Here is a 17,327-nt window from a genome sequence, read left to right on the forward strand (position 1 = left end):
GGTCATCCGTTCATCTGCAAGTAATACCACCAGCAAAGCAAACATACTCTTGCTCAATCGGATACGCTTAACTGCTGTTTTCGAGTCCTATGCTGAAAGCATTTCAGAGTAAAGTCTGCGTTTTTGCGTGTCTTTCGCTGTCAGTATCTAAAACATTGTCCTTTTTCTGACAGGGATAATTCCCTAAACGTATCATCGTATTTTGCTATTGTAAGGTATTTCTTCTTTTTCTGACACTGAAGAATCTTTCCATTCTTCCATCTCTCTCTCTCTCTCTCTCTCTCTCTCTCTCTCTCTCTCTCTCTCTCCCTCAACCTCAACCTCAACCTCAACCTCTCAACCTCTAAACATATCTCAACATCTTATTTCTCTTAACATCTCAACTTACTTCGCCAGTTGGCAGAAGAATCGGCTTTGGTGCATGACAGGCTTTCAATTCTTCTGATGGTTCTTTTAGAAAATCACGAACCCTGTCCCAAAACGGGTCACCAGTAGTGTCACCTAAGTTAAATGATATTGAACCTGTTATTTGCTCAAATAATTGAATGCATATTTCCAACGAAGTGGCTAATCAGGCACTTGTTACAATCCAGTTATAGTAGCCTGTTCACTGCCGTGGCAAAACCACTACACAGAGTACTGATTGTCTTGAAATGCATGTCAGTTTCATGGAGTTTAACTGTATCTTTTAACCCAGCAGGTAAGGGCATATTTAATAATTAGGAACTTTGGAGTGGTATGAGATTAATATCCGAACTTACATTGATTAATTTTAAATTTGGCTGTCGCGAATGTATCCACTTGCCTTGAGTAAAATTGAAGGCCCCCGGTCCGTCAATGGTGCCTGCCGCAAAACTGTATCCCATCGCCGGCTTACATGTCGTCACCTATACAGAAGAGACGAAAACCACTTCACTTAATCTGTGCAAATGTCAAACAGGATTGTTTCAGAGCACGTTAGATATTTAAAATGGAATGATATTGTCACGTGGGTTTTCCTTAATGTGAAATGCATCTACTGTTGTTACAAAGAATGACAACTAGACCAAACTGTAAGGTCTACACTCCAATGAATAATTACAAGTATCATTGGCCTTGATAACAACTATAATGTGAACAATGTAAATAGTATTATGTAAAGTGTTGAACATTATAACAAGGAAGTTCAACATGAAAAATTCATCTAGAACATAATATTAACCGTGTTATAAAACCGTGGAGGGTGACAACTTGCAATCAATAAAAGCAGGATATTTTCGTATGAGTGTGCGCAGATCGTCATGCTCATCGCTAAAACAGAACCGTTCTTTGTGATCAGTCTAAGAAGATAACTTGTCGGGTGATAGCTTTAGTGTTGTGTACTTACTGTACCTCCAGGCAAATGCACCTCATAACTACTCATATCAACATACTGAGTTTTGAAGTTGATGTCTCCGGTCAGCGGAGTGTCTGCACTCTCGTACAATTCCTATGGACGGGACAATACTGCGAGATTAGATTCAATCGCGTGAAGGCGCGCAGTTTTGCGCGTGTAAATGTGCGTGAGTGTTTGAGTGTTGCGGTTGTCAAGGCGAGGACGCAATTTTTTGGTCGTGTGTGTATACGTGATTTCATTGGTCATGATCTTGCACTTCATGAAGAGTGCGAGGTTGCGTACAAATTTGCGCATACATATACTTTTATGTACGTAAATAACCTTGTGGCACTTCTAAAACGTTTAGACCGTTTTCCATTGTCTAAAAATTTTAGATTATATTCTTGTGTTCTACTATCAATCATAAGCGTATACATCTCCTGTCATAGTGATAGTCGTCATCATCGATGCAATTAATATATGCCCATTTTGAAATTTTCTCACGGCAGAAAGTCTTGCAAAACGCATTTCGATTGGCAGACTTCTTCAGATGTGCAATGAAAACATATTTCTTCTCACCATCGCCTTGTCAAACTGTCTGCGACCAATGATTTCAGTGTTTTGAAACATGTCTTCGCCGGGTCCAAATGCAACGCACACATCCTGACAAAGAGCAAAGAGATGTTAGCTAACTAATCACCCAAGTGCTGTCAATATCTTCGGGTGTTATTTGTTTGCTTTTATTTTGGTCAAGGTCAAGGTCACGGGTATTTGGTCGAAGATAAGAGCATAACTTTACTTTGTCAGTTAAACTGGGTTTATTCATCGTGTTACGATCAATTGCAATGAACAGCAGGCAGATCATGAGTTGAGGCATTTGATTGGTTTGCAAGTTTTAGTTACATATTTGATGACGTCATGGCACCGGCGCCATTTTTGAGAGTATGTATTGCTAGGTCTATCGTTAAGATGTCGTTCATTTGCAATTGTCTTCCCTTTTATCGAAACTCGAGATTGTCACTCTTGTTGTCGAAATGTATTTGTTCATTCCTTGTGATCAGTTTTATTACCAAACTTACCTGTCCTGGACACTTGCTGGTCTCATACTCACACTCGCTGTCTTCGCCAGCATCGAGACAATGTGGATCCTTTGTATTCGGAGTGACGTCACCGTTATTACTCTGTGCAAACGCCGCAACAAATTCGCCCTGCGTCACAGAAAAAATATGCAAAATTCCCTCCAAAATCGTATTGATTTGAATTATTCAACTACGTTGTCACTACATGCCATCGTTGTTTATTTTGCTTCAACTCTGTGCGATGGTTATCGGAGTTGACATCGTTGTCATGCCACAGCGAAAATGTGGTCGAAATGCTGACTAAACTGGACTAATGTAATCTTGAATATACTTATTTGCCCTGACGCAACTCAAATGTTACTATTTGGCTAGTATTCAATTTCAATGTAATTTCTCTTGATGAACCGCGTGGTGGCGTCACTTTCCCGCCCATTTTAACACCGTACGCGTATAATGTAATCGAAGCGACTATTTACAGCTACTGGGAATATCTGCTATATTTTGGTTGTTTCGAACAGAAATTGTTGTTCACAGACACCGAAGATAGATGAGCTGTGATTATTTGTTCGACCTTTGACAATCTGCTACTTAGTGCTAGTTATCGGTAACTCGATTATCTGATGACGGGACAAAGTTCCTTTTTTTAGCGTCTATTCTGACACCTAAATTTATTGCATTTTTTTTTATTCTTAGGCATGTATAATGCAGTCTGTTCTCACATATCGGGCGCTAAATCCACTTTTGGCCTGGCATTTAAACATGGAACGATCATGTTTAGTTAAAAAGTATCATCGTTTGAAGACATTATACCTGTCAGCTGATCTTGAGTGTCATAAAAAGCAGATCTTACCGTGCCCGGTCTAGCGCCCCCATTGAAATGTCGTTCCATCAGGTAGGATGCATAACCTTTGTTATCTCCACTTATCAGTCGATTTGTGTTGTTCATGCTTGTCGTGTGCACCGCAAACCACCTACGTCACAGAAAACAATTGAATCAGTAATTTTACCAGACTTCAGTCGATTTGTGTTGTTCATGCTTGTCGTGTGCACCGCAAACCACCTACGTCACAGAAAACAATTGAATCAGCAATTTTTACCAGAGTTATTCATCGCTGAAACGGGCACACTTGAATGCGCTGACGCCATCAGAAAAGCTGTGTTTTGTCAAAACTCTGTTAGCAATCTTATCTTTCCAAATTATGATTCACTTGTGGTTCGTCACCGCTACATTAATATTTCGACATATTTTACAGAGAAAATAAATAAATCAAAAGAAATAGAACAATAAGTATCAAACGACGACTTGTTAGTTTTCTGTTTGATTTATTTCAAAGGACGAGTTAAATATAGTGCGTGGACTCCGTGACATTTGGACCCTGGAACATCTTGTCATTAGAACAATGCGATTATCAGTTGACCTGTCAGTGTAGTATCCCCAGTTCCATCTTCGGATGATAACGATTTTTGAAGCATACGTGACGAGACACCAAAATATCTTCATTAAGGAGTGGCAGGACAAAATGGTTTTTTTTTATTATACGAGTGTCCTATTTCCCTATGGCAGATATAAAACATACATACATACATACATACATGCATACATACATACATACATACATACATACATACATACATACATACATACATACATACATACATACATACATACATACATACACGCATACACGCATACACGCATACACGCATACATGCATACATGCATACATGCATGCATACATACATACATACATACATACATACATACATACATACATACATACATACATACATACATACATACATACATACATACATACATACATACATACATACATACATACATACATACATACATACATACATACATACATACATACATACATACATACATACATACATACATACATACAACAGATTGGAAAACGGCAGATATATCAGAATTAAAAAGACGGTCTATCAGCATCATCTGCAGACTGACCATAACAGATACGGAGACTGAACACTTTTTTACTAATACTGCATAATTTACATACACTTTGTTGTACTGATATTCATAAATATAGAATTGTACATGTTTTGAGTTTTTTGGTAACATCAACAAGGTTGAATCGTCATGAAGTGAATCTTTGAAGTCACTTACGTCAAAGCGCCTAAATCCTTTCCATCTTCGGCAACGAACTTGAGTAAGGTCATCATTTTATCAACATCATACTCGTACCTAAGTCAAGGAATGGAAGTTTGGAATAATTTTTCTGGGGGAAGTGGTTGATGAAATGACAGCTACTGCCAGTTTTACGAATAACGATTCAGATAGAGATGACGATAGCGATACAGTGAGACTGCAACGGATGTGGTGTTGGCCACTTTGTTGGTTGTCATGGTGGTGGTCCTGGTGATGGTGATAATGACGATGCGGTGACGACGACACACGATGACAACGATGATGATGATGATGATGATGATGATGATGATGATGATGATGATGATGATGGGGTGGTGGTGGTGGTGGTGACGGCGGCGACGACGGCAGACAGATGTGATTATCGTATTGAACATTATTTAATTACAGAAATGTGGAGCCCTGGGTAAGAATAAGGCGCAGTTGTGGCAAGGTTATTCGGAAACCGCTTGTTCTTTGGTTCCTTCAGTGAAATGCATACATACTGCTTTGGGGAGTGGTCAATTCGAGGCAAGAAATCGCCATTTCGTCTTCTTTCACTGATGAAGCTGACCAAGTCTATCTTCGGCAAAAAACTTTCATGAAAAATAGTTTGGTGAAAACTTCATATCAAACAGAATGGTCTCACAAAAGAGAGAATATTGATTTTTTAAATGTAAGCTATACTTGTCTTTTTCCTCCTGTGGATTGGCTTCGTATGCATACGGACTTCTGTTCCGATTGGCCCAGTGCTTGTCAACACCGGATGGGTCAATGACCTCCCCCTTGTTGATGTACACGTAACCCGATTGTAGATTATTATGTGCCCTGAGTATGCTCTGAAATGCAACAAACAACGCAATTACGTCATGGTTGCTATAATAATTCCATAGTTCATTTCTAAGGCAATATGCATTTCTTTTGCTCAATGTGGAAATTTAAACTATATCCTTTCACAACTAAGAATATCCAATATTAGTAAGAGTAAAATTAAGAATTGCTGTTTACAAAATTTGATTTGGTGCTTTCTCCTCTATTGCACTGGCTTACTTTTTATTAACAGAGCAATTGGATCTTTGAATAAAGTTAGAAAGTTCTGTTTCTCTATTCATGTATCGCAGTTTACAGTATTTTTTTAACAATCCCATGTGAATTTTATTCTTGCGCCTAGTATTTGTTTTCATTTGCTTTTAGGAAATTTTAAGTGATTTTACAGTAGGGGAATTTGTCACGTTCCTGTTGTTGTATCTTGTTCTGTGGTCCCATATTATTGTAGTTGGGTTGGGTTTACTATTAATCGTCTCACTTCTCAACCAAGAACATCTCAATCTTAACTCCAGACTCCTTATTTTACCTTTTCAAGACCCTCAACGATAGCTTCGAAACTATCTTCCAGGAAGCCGAGCGAAGTGATATCATAGAGGAGGTATTGCTGGTATCCGGCTGGTCCAGAGTGAGTGTGTTGGCCGCTGAAGGCTATGTTTTGGTCCGTGTATAGACCAGGATGCACTATATCCAAACGCTTGATAACCTGAATTCAATCAGAATTGGTATCGTTTATGGCGTGAGTATAGACGAATTAGTTTACTTAAGATTACAAACGAGATACTAATAATATCTTTTCAGTTTTTATTCTATATAATTTATAGATTGTGAATACTAAATTGGCATAGAAATGTGTTCACACCACAGTTGCGAGTGTAGTGATACGTACCGGCCGCCGCGTACTATGCATAGAATAATAGGCGGCCGGTACGTATCACTACACTCGCAACTGTGGTTCACACACGTACAGTTTGTTGTTCTGAAAGTGTGTTGGGGTGAGTGTGTTTGTTGATGCTCACCTCCAATTTGACGATCTGTGCCCCCATGGCGATATCGGCATTCACGAAGACGAATCGTTTGGAATCGTCGTCGTGATCGGCAACGATGTAAGCGCGACTGAAGAGTCGAAAATGAATTCCTCTGGTCGTCTGGGACGGACTGGCGTAACCCATCTGCTCGAAAATATTAACAAAGAATTTAGTTAATGAGTTGTTATGATTCACATGGAAACATTTTATTGCTGACCCTATTACTCAATTTATGCAAAATGCGCTTTTTTTATCCGATATATCGTCTGTATGTCTTTTTGGAAATAATGTCACTCATTTGGTTGTTGACTGCATTAGCCAGGATAATAGAAGGTGGCAAGTTCATACGATGATTACCCAAGTGACAAGAGATGTCAGCTGTATCTCTGGTGATTGCATTATATAGATCTCGGTACGGTGAATTACTCTGACGTGCATATTCTAGTCAGAATGAAGTCTCTATAACTTAAACGATAATGAAAATAGCTCCTATCATGGAGTGATCTGAGGTTAAAGTGATCTATTTATTTATCGATTTAGGCAGATGTTACCGGTCACTTGCTCGATCGATTGGTTGATTGATTAATTGATTAATCGATGGACCGACTGGCAGACTGACTGAGAAGTTGAAAGTAAATCACACAGCACAAACCATATTTGTTTCAGCAGCAGGTCCCGTGATATCTGCAATGCCAACACCGATTTTGTAGAGTTGTGGAGTCTGAGACGGCCCAGATTCTGTGAAATAAATATGTAGAAAATTTGTTCATTACCCTCACATGAAAAATCAGGTTGTGCAGTTACTGGACAGGTGAGGCCAATGACAGTCCAGAGAGGGCGCACTTTTCCAGAGTGAGATGAAATACAAATTCCGCGGTTTTTTTTTTCAGTATTCGGCTACGTGTAGAGTGTATCAGAAAATAATATATGTATGATAGGAACAAAATCTGTTTTTGCAATTGGAGGCAACATTGAGGTATTTTTCTGAAATTAAAAGTTTAATTATATGTCATTCATTGTAACTTAGAAGTGAGCATTAGTTCGACTTACGCCTTCTTGGGTCGGCTGCGTGGATCCCCATTGGATACAGCAGAGCCACAAATACAGCTGACGTCACCAGAAAGGCCGTAGCGCTGACGGATGCCATTTTCTTGCTTTTTTAGTCTTTTCTTTCAACAGCAAGAGTTATCTGTTTGATGGACCTGGCTGATAAACAAAAGCATTCGCGCAATCGTAACCATTTAAATTATGGACATGTGAAGATGTGTAAATATTAAGAATCATTTATCACCATGATTTTGTAATTACATATACAGTTACAACCATCAGAAGTCGAACCAAAAATTACATTCATAGAAAGAATTGGGAAGTAAAAGACAATATTGCATGATCACTGTTTGATACCACACTTTGTCAAAATTCAGTATGTGAAAGTTCTGTCACACACAGGTGAACATACGTTTTATCATTTAGATAAGTGATTCTTGTTTCGAAAAACATGTCATCTTTCAGGTTTATTCTTTAAGCTGTTGTCCATCTCTTTACCATTTGCTCTTTGAATTTTTTCAGCCTACACGCTTTACAGCCTCGAACAATATTTGAGACTTCCCACTTTGAGAACTTAATTTTCGGTAAGTATAGTATTTAGTCAAGATAACGTTGCAAATCGCTGTGTTTTCACTTCATTTATAATCGACTGTCAATTGTCATGAATTGTCATAGCTACGTCATTAGTCTAACAGCATAATTAACCAATCAGCAATGTAAGATATCCCATAGCTGCAATAATTGTAGCCCTTGGTTGGTGGGGATTGGGCTTCTGTCGTGCGGCTCGCGCCTTGCCCCAACCAGGGCTACAATTTCTCCCAATACCTGCTCGTGTAAAAGCTGCAGTGCGGATCTACACTGCATGGTCCAGGCACACACGGGGCCGCATTATCAGAGAATCTCCCCTTACCGTGTGCAAATTTCACCATAATCCTGCTCCCAGATAATGTTAGAGCCCTTGTAACTCCTATCGATGGTCAACTTTACTCCTTGCGGCTGAAAAATGACAGTTTAATGACTCAGGCGCGAAGTCAATTCGAACCTGACCGCCGTCGTTGAACTCTGTACCCAGCCGACTTGTACCATTACATTTTAGGGGTGGCCGACAGGTGTGAGGGAGCTGAATGAGCATGCTTACGGGTAGCCCTACGAGCCCTACACTGCCTCCGGAGCCAAAGCCGGACACTCTTGCCATACTCGTAGGACTAGCTTATGGGAGTGAAAGGATGGGTAATTTTCATGACAATATGTAACTCTTAGTGAATAAGAGAGATACTTTTGCCGAAGTTCAACTGCGCATTTTAATTAGTTCAATAAATCCTCTGCTGTATCTTCCCAACTTTCTCAAATATTAAAGTTACGTACTAGTTCAATAAATCCTACACGGGAACGGGTCATTTAAAGCAGTGAGAGCTTAGTGCCCATGCATATTGTTCAGAGCGTGCCTAAGTTAAACTCCATAACTAGTTCAACTTTCACAACTAAGTTCAACCATCCACCTTCATGGTACAACTACATGAACAAGATGCCGCTGTTGTTCAATGTGGAAAGAGTGGTTCCAAGCAAAATCTGTTCGACTAAAAAGGTCACAATGTGTGAAGTGGGGTGCCAAAACGGCATTCTTGTCCATGACGGCGTGACTTTGCACAATTTTTTTTAATCGGATATTTACCATCTAGTATCAAAGTTTGACATATCGACGATTTCGGGATTACTGTGAAATCGCCGATCGACACTGGACGAGAATGACTTGCCTTGTGCCTCAGCACGCTGCGTCTGTGAAATCGCCTATACTTACCGAATATTTATCGGCGATTTCCGGACTCTAGATGATACTACAATGACTAGCCTTGTGCCACGGCACGCCGGGTCTGTGAAATTGCCGATATTTATTTATAGTTTAACTATACTTATACTTTGCCAAATACTTTGCTATTTGTATACTACACGTAGGTATTTTACTGTTTTTGTACGGTCGTAACATTTTTTATCTTAATAAACTCATTACACAAATCGCCTATACTTACCGAATATTTATCGGCGATTTCCGGACTCTAGATGATACTACAATGACTAGCCTTGTGCCACGGCACGCCGGGTCTGTGAAATTGCCGATATTTATTTATAGTTTAACTATACTTATACTTTGCCAAATACTTTGCTATTTGTATACTACACGTAGGTATTTTACTGTTTTTGTACGGTCGTAACATTTTTTATCTTAATAAACTCATTACACAAACGCGGATTACATTCCAGGTTAATTTTCTCACAGGACATTTATGTAGTCTCGCTTCGAACCATAGTGAACTTTACAGTGTGCATGATGAATTCAGTATGGAAATAGGGTCAATATAGGAACGACTTCCTCCAATCTGATTAAAATCAGATGTAGAGTACAGCGACGTCTTCTTATGCGTACGCGGTATTCTCTCGCTGTCGCGTAGTGAGAGGCGACAGCGAGAGAGTACCGCGTACGCATAAGAAGACGTCGCCGTACTCTACCTTTGATTTTAATCAGATGGAATTCCTCCATCCGTTTGTTCATGACTACTTCAATAATGCAGTGTTTATCAGTTTAAAATTTCGGCATTTTCTTGTCTGTCAACATACATCTTTATGACGTAGTAGGCCGGGTTGTATGAGGATTTCTTTACATCATTTTCACGTCTGTGCTTTTTCATGGATACATCTTTCTCTTTGTAACAAATTCCTTGTAATCAGCATGTTTTACATACCTGCTTTGATATTGAGCTCAACAGTTTTTGAATAAATCTAATAAGATTTGAAGCACCGCAACGAAGACTTGTCCCTTTATTAGTAGTAGTAGTAGTAGTAGTAGTAGTAGTAGTAGTAGTAGTAGTAGTAGTAGTAGTAGTAGTAGTAGTAGTAGTAGTAGTAGTAGTCACAGTAGTAGTAGTATCTAAGCTTCCCATTTTTACACAAAGTTGAGAATGTTCCAGACTAATTAAACTCATGTCATGATGAGTGTGGGGTAAAATGACATACATAACATGATCAAAAACAGAAGTGGACCAAAAATGGACTCCTGAGATACACCACACCAATCGACAAAACATGAGCGTGTACACCTAAAACTAACATTGACTTCTTCCTGTAAGGTATGATCGAAACCACTTCAGTGACAAGTCAGAAAACCTGTACACAGAAAGTTCGCTCAGCAAAATGTTATGATCAACGATGAAAAAATCTTCACGTAAATCTTCATCCATATTCTGTAAAAGTATAGACCCTGGTCAGTTAACTTGACTAAAGCAATGTGACAAGAGTGATGTTAACGTTGTCTGATGATTGTGAGTTGTGACAAAAAGATTAAATGCATAAAACTGTAAAAACTAATATAAACATGTTTTTCTAGTATTTTAGGTAGAAGAACTGGTAGGAGGGAGATAGGCCTATAGTTGTTGACATCACTCTTAGAGCCTCCTTATGAATCGGAACTATTTCAGCACATTTGAAACAGTCGGAAAATGTACCACTATAAGCTTCAAGATTAAAAAGAGTCGCGAATATATGTCAGACATTTCACCACTTTACAGCTCTGGCCAAGCGCTAGTCTGGTTCGAACTTCGCTACTAGATGATACTAGAGTTTGTTAATTAGGCTGGTAAATATCCGATATATATCGAAGATTTTATAGCCTTAGAGATCTATATCGTATAGTATAGTAGCCGTAAATATCGATTGGATATCTTATAATTATATTGCGGTGTCTTCTTGTTGTCAGAGCATCTGTATAAAATGACAAAGACCAGACGACAGACTTTGCATGGCGTGAATATCTCTTTCACTTCTTCAGAAATAAAGATGGCAAGTTCTTCAATGGTCACTGGTCTCTCTTTGCTTTCAGCGATAGTTGTATTCTTGCAGTAATTGAAAAGGAGCAAACGGTCCTATGACCTTTTTACAATCCTTCGAAAAGATAACGTTAAAATAACAACTACTGCCACTAGCGCGCTACTGCCAGTGCCACCGTTTCATTAGTCCCTCACACCTGTCGTCACCCCTAAAATGTAATGGTACAAGTCGGCTGGGTACAGAGTTCAACGACGGCGGTCAGGTTCGAATTGACTTCGCGCTGAGTCATTAAACTGTCATTTTTCAGCCGCAAGGAGTAAAGTTGACCATCGATAGGAGTTACAAGGGCTCTAACATTATCTGGGAGCAGGATTATGGTGAAATTTGCACACGGTAAGGGGAGATTCTCTGATAATGCGGCCCCGTGTGTGCCTGGACCATGCAGTGTAGATCCGCACTGCAGCTTTTACACGAGCAGGTATTGGGAGAAATTGTAGCCTGGTTGGGGCAAGGCGCGAGCCGCACGACAGAAGCCCAATCCCCACCAACCAGGGCTACAATTATTGCAGCTAGGTATCCCACACCTTAGCATGTGCCTATCCCTATATCCAGGTCACTGTAATTCCACCTGTAACGGAACTGTTTTACATAGATTATTCTTGTCGACTATCTACTCGGTGTCATCATCGTTTGAACCTTGGCCGATATTTTTTTACGTTTCGTGCATCTGCTGCTCAAAGTAAACATTCAGAACAAGCTTCAAAACCTGTGAAGACAAAATCACGCGATAAGATTGGGGCGTCTTTTCGCCCTGTTGCCTGACAAACCAAAGTCCCCTTCACCATCGATAACGGCCAGAACTCTTTCTGTCATAGTTTTCATGTTGAGCTTCATGTGGATGTAGGACCCGCATTATCCTGAAAATTAGTTCTTTTTTCAAATTTTTGAGAAATTAGACATAATTTGTCGATACAAAATTATTGTTGTATAATCATACTAAAATATTATTTCGTCGTTGAGAATTTCAAATTCAAATTTAAATTCTTGATGATTTTAAATTATATTTTATTTGTTTTATTGTTGTTGCTGCGATGCTGCAGAATAAACAGAAGGAGTAGAAGTGGAACACAGACAAAGAAAAAGAAGTGCGAAGACAGAATTTGTTGTTGTCGTCGACATGATTCTTAGATTGTGTCCGTTGCAGAGCCGATACTTGTTTACGTTGACCAGTTAAAACTGACAAGGTCAGGCAAGATTAGACTGCCTTGGTAATTTCCACTTATCTCGTCACTTTGATCATGGATGAGATTTTGTATTTTCACTCTATTCAGGTCTTCTTTTATAAACCATTAAGTTTACAAACAACATAGATAAACCGACTCTGAAAGAGAGATAGAGAGCCGCGATAGTCGTCATCTTACGATTCCCTGATCTATTTTGTTTTACGTGATTTTTTTTAATGCGTGCCATCTGGCCGAAGGAATATTGTCCATACAAAGTGTTGGGCATTTGAAGATGACTTGACAGAAATGTTGTAATAAGCACAAATTTTATCAGTTACTTTAACAAAAACCATTATGGACCATAGACTATATCAATTTTTACCTCGTCACTTTAAAATACCACAGTACGTCTGAGACTAATCGCCATTCTTTCATTTTTCTGGCTTTTTTTTGTACGTCAAGTTGACAAAATAGTTCGTCAGAAGCAAAGGTCGATTTCCAACCGCAGATATTTTAATCATATATGACAAGATACAGAGTTATTTATGATAGTTGAAATCCGATGCAACATAGCAAACATACCAAAAGACAGCACAGCGGGAGTTTTCCAGTTTTTTGCGTGATATGAAGAAAACAACTATGAAAACATTGTGAACGATAATCAACTTGAACTTCGCGATGACCAAGAAGGCTTATAAAAGCAGTAAACATTTTCGGCAGCCTACGGCATACGCGCGCCAAAGGCCGACCAACTTTTTAAAGTTGAATGTATTCAGTCCGAGTATCGCAGAGTACTACTCTTGGAACTTTGTAACGGAGATTAGATTGATGCGCAACAATATTGACATTGTTATCTGATTGTTAATGCCTGGCCCTGGGCATCTGTGTGATCTCATCTGTCGACTGGCAACATCCATGCGTTAATTGTAACACCCTGGCTTTTCTGAAATCACATTTGCCTCGTAGGTTTTTGAGTTCGCTGTGATTACATTGCTAATTGTATCACAAGAAATAAAATAAGAAAAGAAACAATGCTACAAGTAACTAACTCCGCTCGTTCACCACTGAATAAGCTTACGGATTTAATAAACATTTCTCTGGACATTTTCCTAATCAATACTCTAACTGCACCATCTCCTTCTTCTTTCTTCCTATCTTTTCATTTTCTTAGAAAACTTCGGGGTCTCATTCGTGTCATTTGCCGGATGTCCATTGGTAAAAGATCAGTTCTAGCCTTCCTTCTCGAGGCCAGTGGTTGCTTTCCAACCCTTGCAGCAAGCCTGCCAAGGGATTTGCGAGGGGCGTGTATTTCTGCTCTGTAACTCACCCCTGAATTTGCTTAATGAATTTTTGAAAAAACTGCATTGAATAGAATCTCAGTGAGCTTACCTGGACCACAACGAGGAAAGACGACACTAATGAAGTGTTCTCTGTCTTTCTCGTCAGTGTTGTCAATCCAGCAGCTTACAGACGAAGAGACGAAGTGTATCACTCCGAGAAGAAATCTGATTATATCGGCTGATTAATGTACGCCTTAAGTAGCTGATTAGAATCACAAAGACATCTCAGCCAACGGATTTTCCAATCTTAATCTACGTCTTCCTTCAGAAGGCAGTGACGCATTTTTTATGCCGACGAGAGCAAACAAAAAGTGAAAAATTGGCATCACTGACCAAAAGATTTTAATCAACTATGCCAAGACGAACCAATCGTCTTGTCTCAACTTGTCACAAACTTTATTTTTATTCGCTTGGTTAGGTAGTTTGATTTTTATATAATAAATCTTTTGCTCATCTCATGTCGCCCTTATTTGAACTATGGTACTCACAAAACGAGAAGAGATAACATCAAAATGACAAAAATATCAGTGATCACGGTTCCATCACAGTGGTGTGACTCTCTGAAACCAGCAAGATCATGTTTGTTTGTTTGTTTGTTTGCTTGTCACGATTTGTTTACGTGTGACTGTGAAAAGGAAGAAACCATTACAAGATTGAGACATAAGTCATACACTAGATAAACCGACTCTTTCTTTGTTTTTTATTATCGAGGTGAGGTTTCGTGTAGGTCATTGAAACAGGGAGCCTAACATTAGATGTTGTTGTAAACAATGCAATATCTGCTGTTTATCGAGGATAGTAAAATGTCTATGGTTGGCAAGTAGATTCAATTTACATTAGTCTAATCTCTCTACGCGCATGCAGGATGATTGAAAAATTTATTCAAAATTGCAACATTGACATTCGTCTCTAGCTCTCTCTCTCTCTCTCTCTCTCTCTCTCTCTCCTCTCTCTCTCTCTCTCTCTCTCTCTCTCTCTCTCTCTCTCTCTCTCTCTCCTCTAAAATCCAACAAAATTTTAAAAACTGAGATAAAATGATTTGACCTTTGCTGTTGTGTTTTGTCCAGTGTGCTTCCAACGTTCAGATCTGTTGTATGAAACCCACAATACTAATATTATTTACTCAGTCCCTGAAAATTTTTTATGCAAATTTGCAGAATAAACCGATCTAACTTCCTGTGACATTCAAGTACGATGGTGTGTGCAGTTATTGTCGACATCTGGATTTTTATCGAAACAAGGCTATTCTTAGGTCAAAAAATATGTGTGTTTCTGATAACCCGACCTACTCAGGAAACCAGCCGACCCTTGTCATTTTTCGAATTTTCAAAAGATTTCAACTAAATTCCCTAAATTTTACCGTATTTTATGAGTCTCAGCCAACAAAAAGGAAAAGGAAAAAGTCCTCCGACCTACCTACCTTTATTTTCGGAGGCATGTTACCGGAAACACAATATTTTTTTTTCGCTTGGCCATATTCGAACGTCACGCTACGGAACGCAACCACTGGAACTTGAATGCATTAAAATTTCAACACTTACGAACAATTAAATACCAGAGAGGTTTATAGTTGCAAGCCCACTTTGCGTCGATCATACCATCTCACCAACTCTGTATTTCAAACAGAGACAGTCCGTTTCTGAGAATTTTTTACACTACAAAGAGCTGACCAGTCATTCTCTATATCAATCTTCTATTGGGTTAATACAAATACTATACAGAGGTACTGGGTGGGTTTAGATTGGCACATGTTTCAGGCTTACGTGTATTAAAATCTTTACAATATAACAAATATGTTTGATAAATCCATCAATTGTATGCGACCCTCCCCCAATTGAGGGCATGCACCATTAATTTAGATGCAGATGTACCCTGGGTAGTTCAAAATACCAACACAAACTCCATAATTTTTCATTACAGGAAGAGGGGATCAAAATATCAAAAGTCTATATTTTTTGACAAAGGCTTGGGTCAAAACTCTACATTTTATACAGGCTGATTGGTCAAAAGGGCGTATTCAAGTTAGGGCACAAGTTGTGATAGAATAAAAAAACGGGGGTCAAAAATTTACAATTTATCAACACTTTCATGGTCAGAACTATAATGAGACGAAAAAGAGGTCAAAATCGCTGTATGCTTATGCTTATGCCCTTCCGATAGAGTGCCCGGCTCTCCCTGGGGAATGTAACGTCATAATGATAAGCATAATTGTCCAAAAATTACGCACGCCCTCTAGCGACTATTGCCTAAGGAATTGCTCTGTCAATACTTTGTATCGTATTTACATATGCTCTCGGAAGTTTTGTTATCCCAAGCAAAATGGGAATGTTTACATATCATGCCGTTTAAATGTAAAGTTAGCATGTTAGTGATGTCTTTTCATCGTACATGTCGGCCTAAAATAGAATAATTTATCATTCAGACTCCATCGCCTGGCAGGTAACTCTGTTTCCATATCAGAAAGTAAAACGCGATGTGCCACGGAGACCTAGATTGTATGATTCATGCACTACATACAAGCCAAGAAATAACGGGCGACGCGCTGACCATTAATTATAACGTTTATTTGTGGGCAAGGGCGAGAGGAAAGCCAAAAATTAACGGGCGAGGCTTGCCGAGCCCGTTAATTTGGCTTTCCTCGAGCCCGCGCCCACAAATAAACGTTAATGGTCAGAGCGGAGCCTGTTATTTCCATTATATTATCAGCGAACCCAAGAAAACCGTCAAAATTTCCGAAAATTTCAGGAGCGAACGACAACTGGGCCCCAGAAACTGAACAATACGCGACGCACTGTCACGCGCGCTGTAAAAAATTGGCAAATCCTGAGATGTTTTAGAAAAAAGTATCTCAATTTTATTTTGTGATTGATTATGATTTACGTTTGAGGTGTAAAGTTACGATACTTTGAGTTGTTAATCTTATTATTTATATTCACGGGCATGCAAACAAACCATTACTGTGTTTGTGGTCAGTCACGTGGTTCAGCTCGACCAATCAAAATGCGACGGGCAGGACATGGTAATATATTAACTATAGGTAAACGGACGAGTAGGAGGCGGTTTACGGAATTTAACAGTACAGTTTGCCAGTAAAACTCCGAGGCCCGCAGGGCCGAGGAGTTTTATGGCAAACTGTACCGTTAAATTCCGTAAACCGCCTCCTACGAGTTCGCTTACCGTGTTATACCACGACTTTGCCGAGTTTTAGAGCCTTGTTTGCACGCCGAATGTTTTTATTTGTAATTTTAGTGCAGTGCAAGTTGAAACTTTGGCAGGAAAACATTGACGCGTTTTGACACCTTGTTGAACGAAAGTATAAAAAAATAACCCATGATTGGATAAAACAAAGTTGACATGTGTTGCTATTGTAGTGCGATGACGTGGTTGAGCACCTGGTTTGATTTGAATTGTATGAATTATGTTTGATTGATTGGTTGGTTGAATGAAGTGAAAA

At 39.2% G+C, this 17,327-nt stretch overlaps 1 protein-coding gene and 1 long non-coding RNA gene across 2 annotated transcripts in view; one reads left to right on the top strand and one right to left on the bottom strand.

Annotated features, from left to right (window-relative positions):
- The window catches only part of LOC139119381 (neutral ceramidase-like), a 21,106-nt gene extending 7,049 nt beyond the window's left edge, over positions 1–14,057 (bottom strand). The window contains exons 1-13 of the mRNA XM_070683174.1: positions 13,923–14,057; positions 7,495–7,650; positions 7,097–7,182; positions 6,436–6,588; positions 5,946–6,122; positions 5,279–5,430; positions 4,574–4,651; positions 3,284–3,404; positions 2,434–2,562; positions 1,934–2,017; positions 1,367–1,468; positions 806–887; positions 389–501 (exon numbers count right to left, since the gene is read on the bottom strand). Coding sequence (XP_070539275.1) covers positions 389–501; positions 806–887; positions 1,367–1,468; positions 1,934–2,017; positions 2,434–2,562; positions 3,284–3,404; positions 4,574–4,651; positions 5,279–5,430; positions 5,946–6,122; positions 6,436–6,588; positions 7,097–7,182; positions 7,495–7,591 — 1,374 coding nt within the window. The 5' untranslated portion in view covers positions 7,592–7,650; positions 13,923–14,057. The remainder of the gene's footprint in view (positions 1–388; positions 502–805; positions 888–1,366; positions 1,469–1,933; positions 2,018–2,433; positions 2,563–3,283; positions 3,405–4,573; positions 4,652–5,278; positions 5,431–5,945; positions 6,123–6,435; positions 6,589–7,096; positions 7,183–7,494; positions 7,651–13,922) is intronic.
- Positions 6,079–12,528, top strand: LOC139119384 (uncharacterized). The gene is made up of 3 exons (XR_011548913.1): positions 6,079–6,155; positions 8,014–8,075; positions 12,411–12,528. It is a non-coding gene; the product is annotated as an uncharacterized lncRNA (long non-coding RNA).
- Positions 14,058–17,327: the final 3,270 nt, after the last annotated feature.

This window comes from Ptychodera flava, chromosome 19 (genome assembly GCF_041260155.1).
Source record: "Ptychodera flava strain L36383 chromosome 19, AS_Pfla_20210202, whole genome shotgun sequence".
NCBI classification, from domain to species: domain Eukaryota; kingdom Metazoa; phylum Hemichordata; class Enteropneusta; family Ptychoderidae; genus Ptychodera; species Ptychodera flava.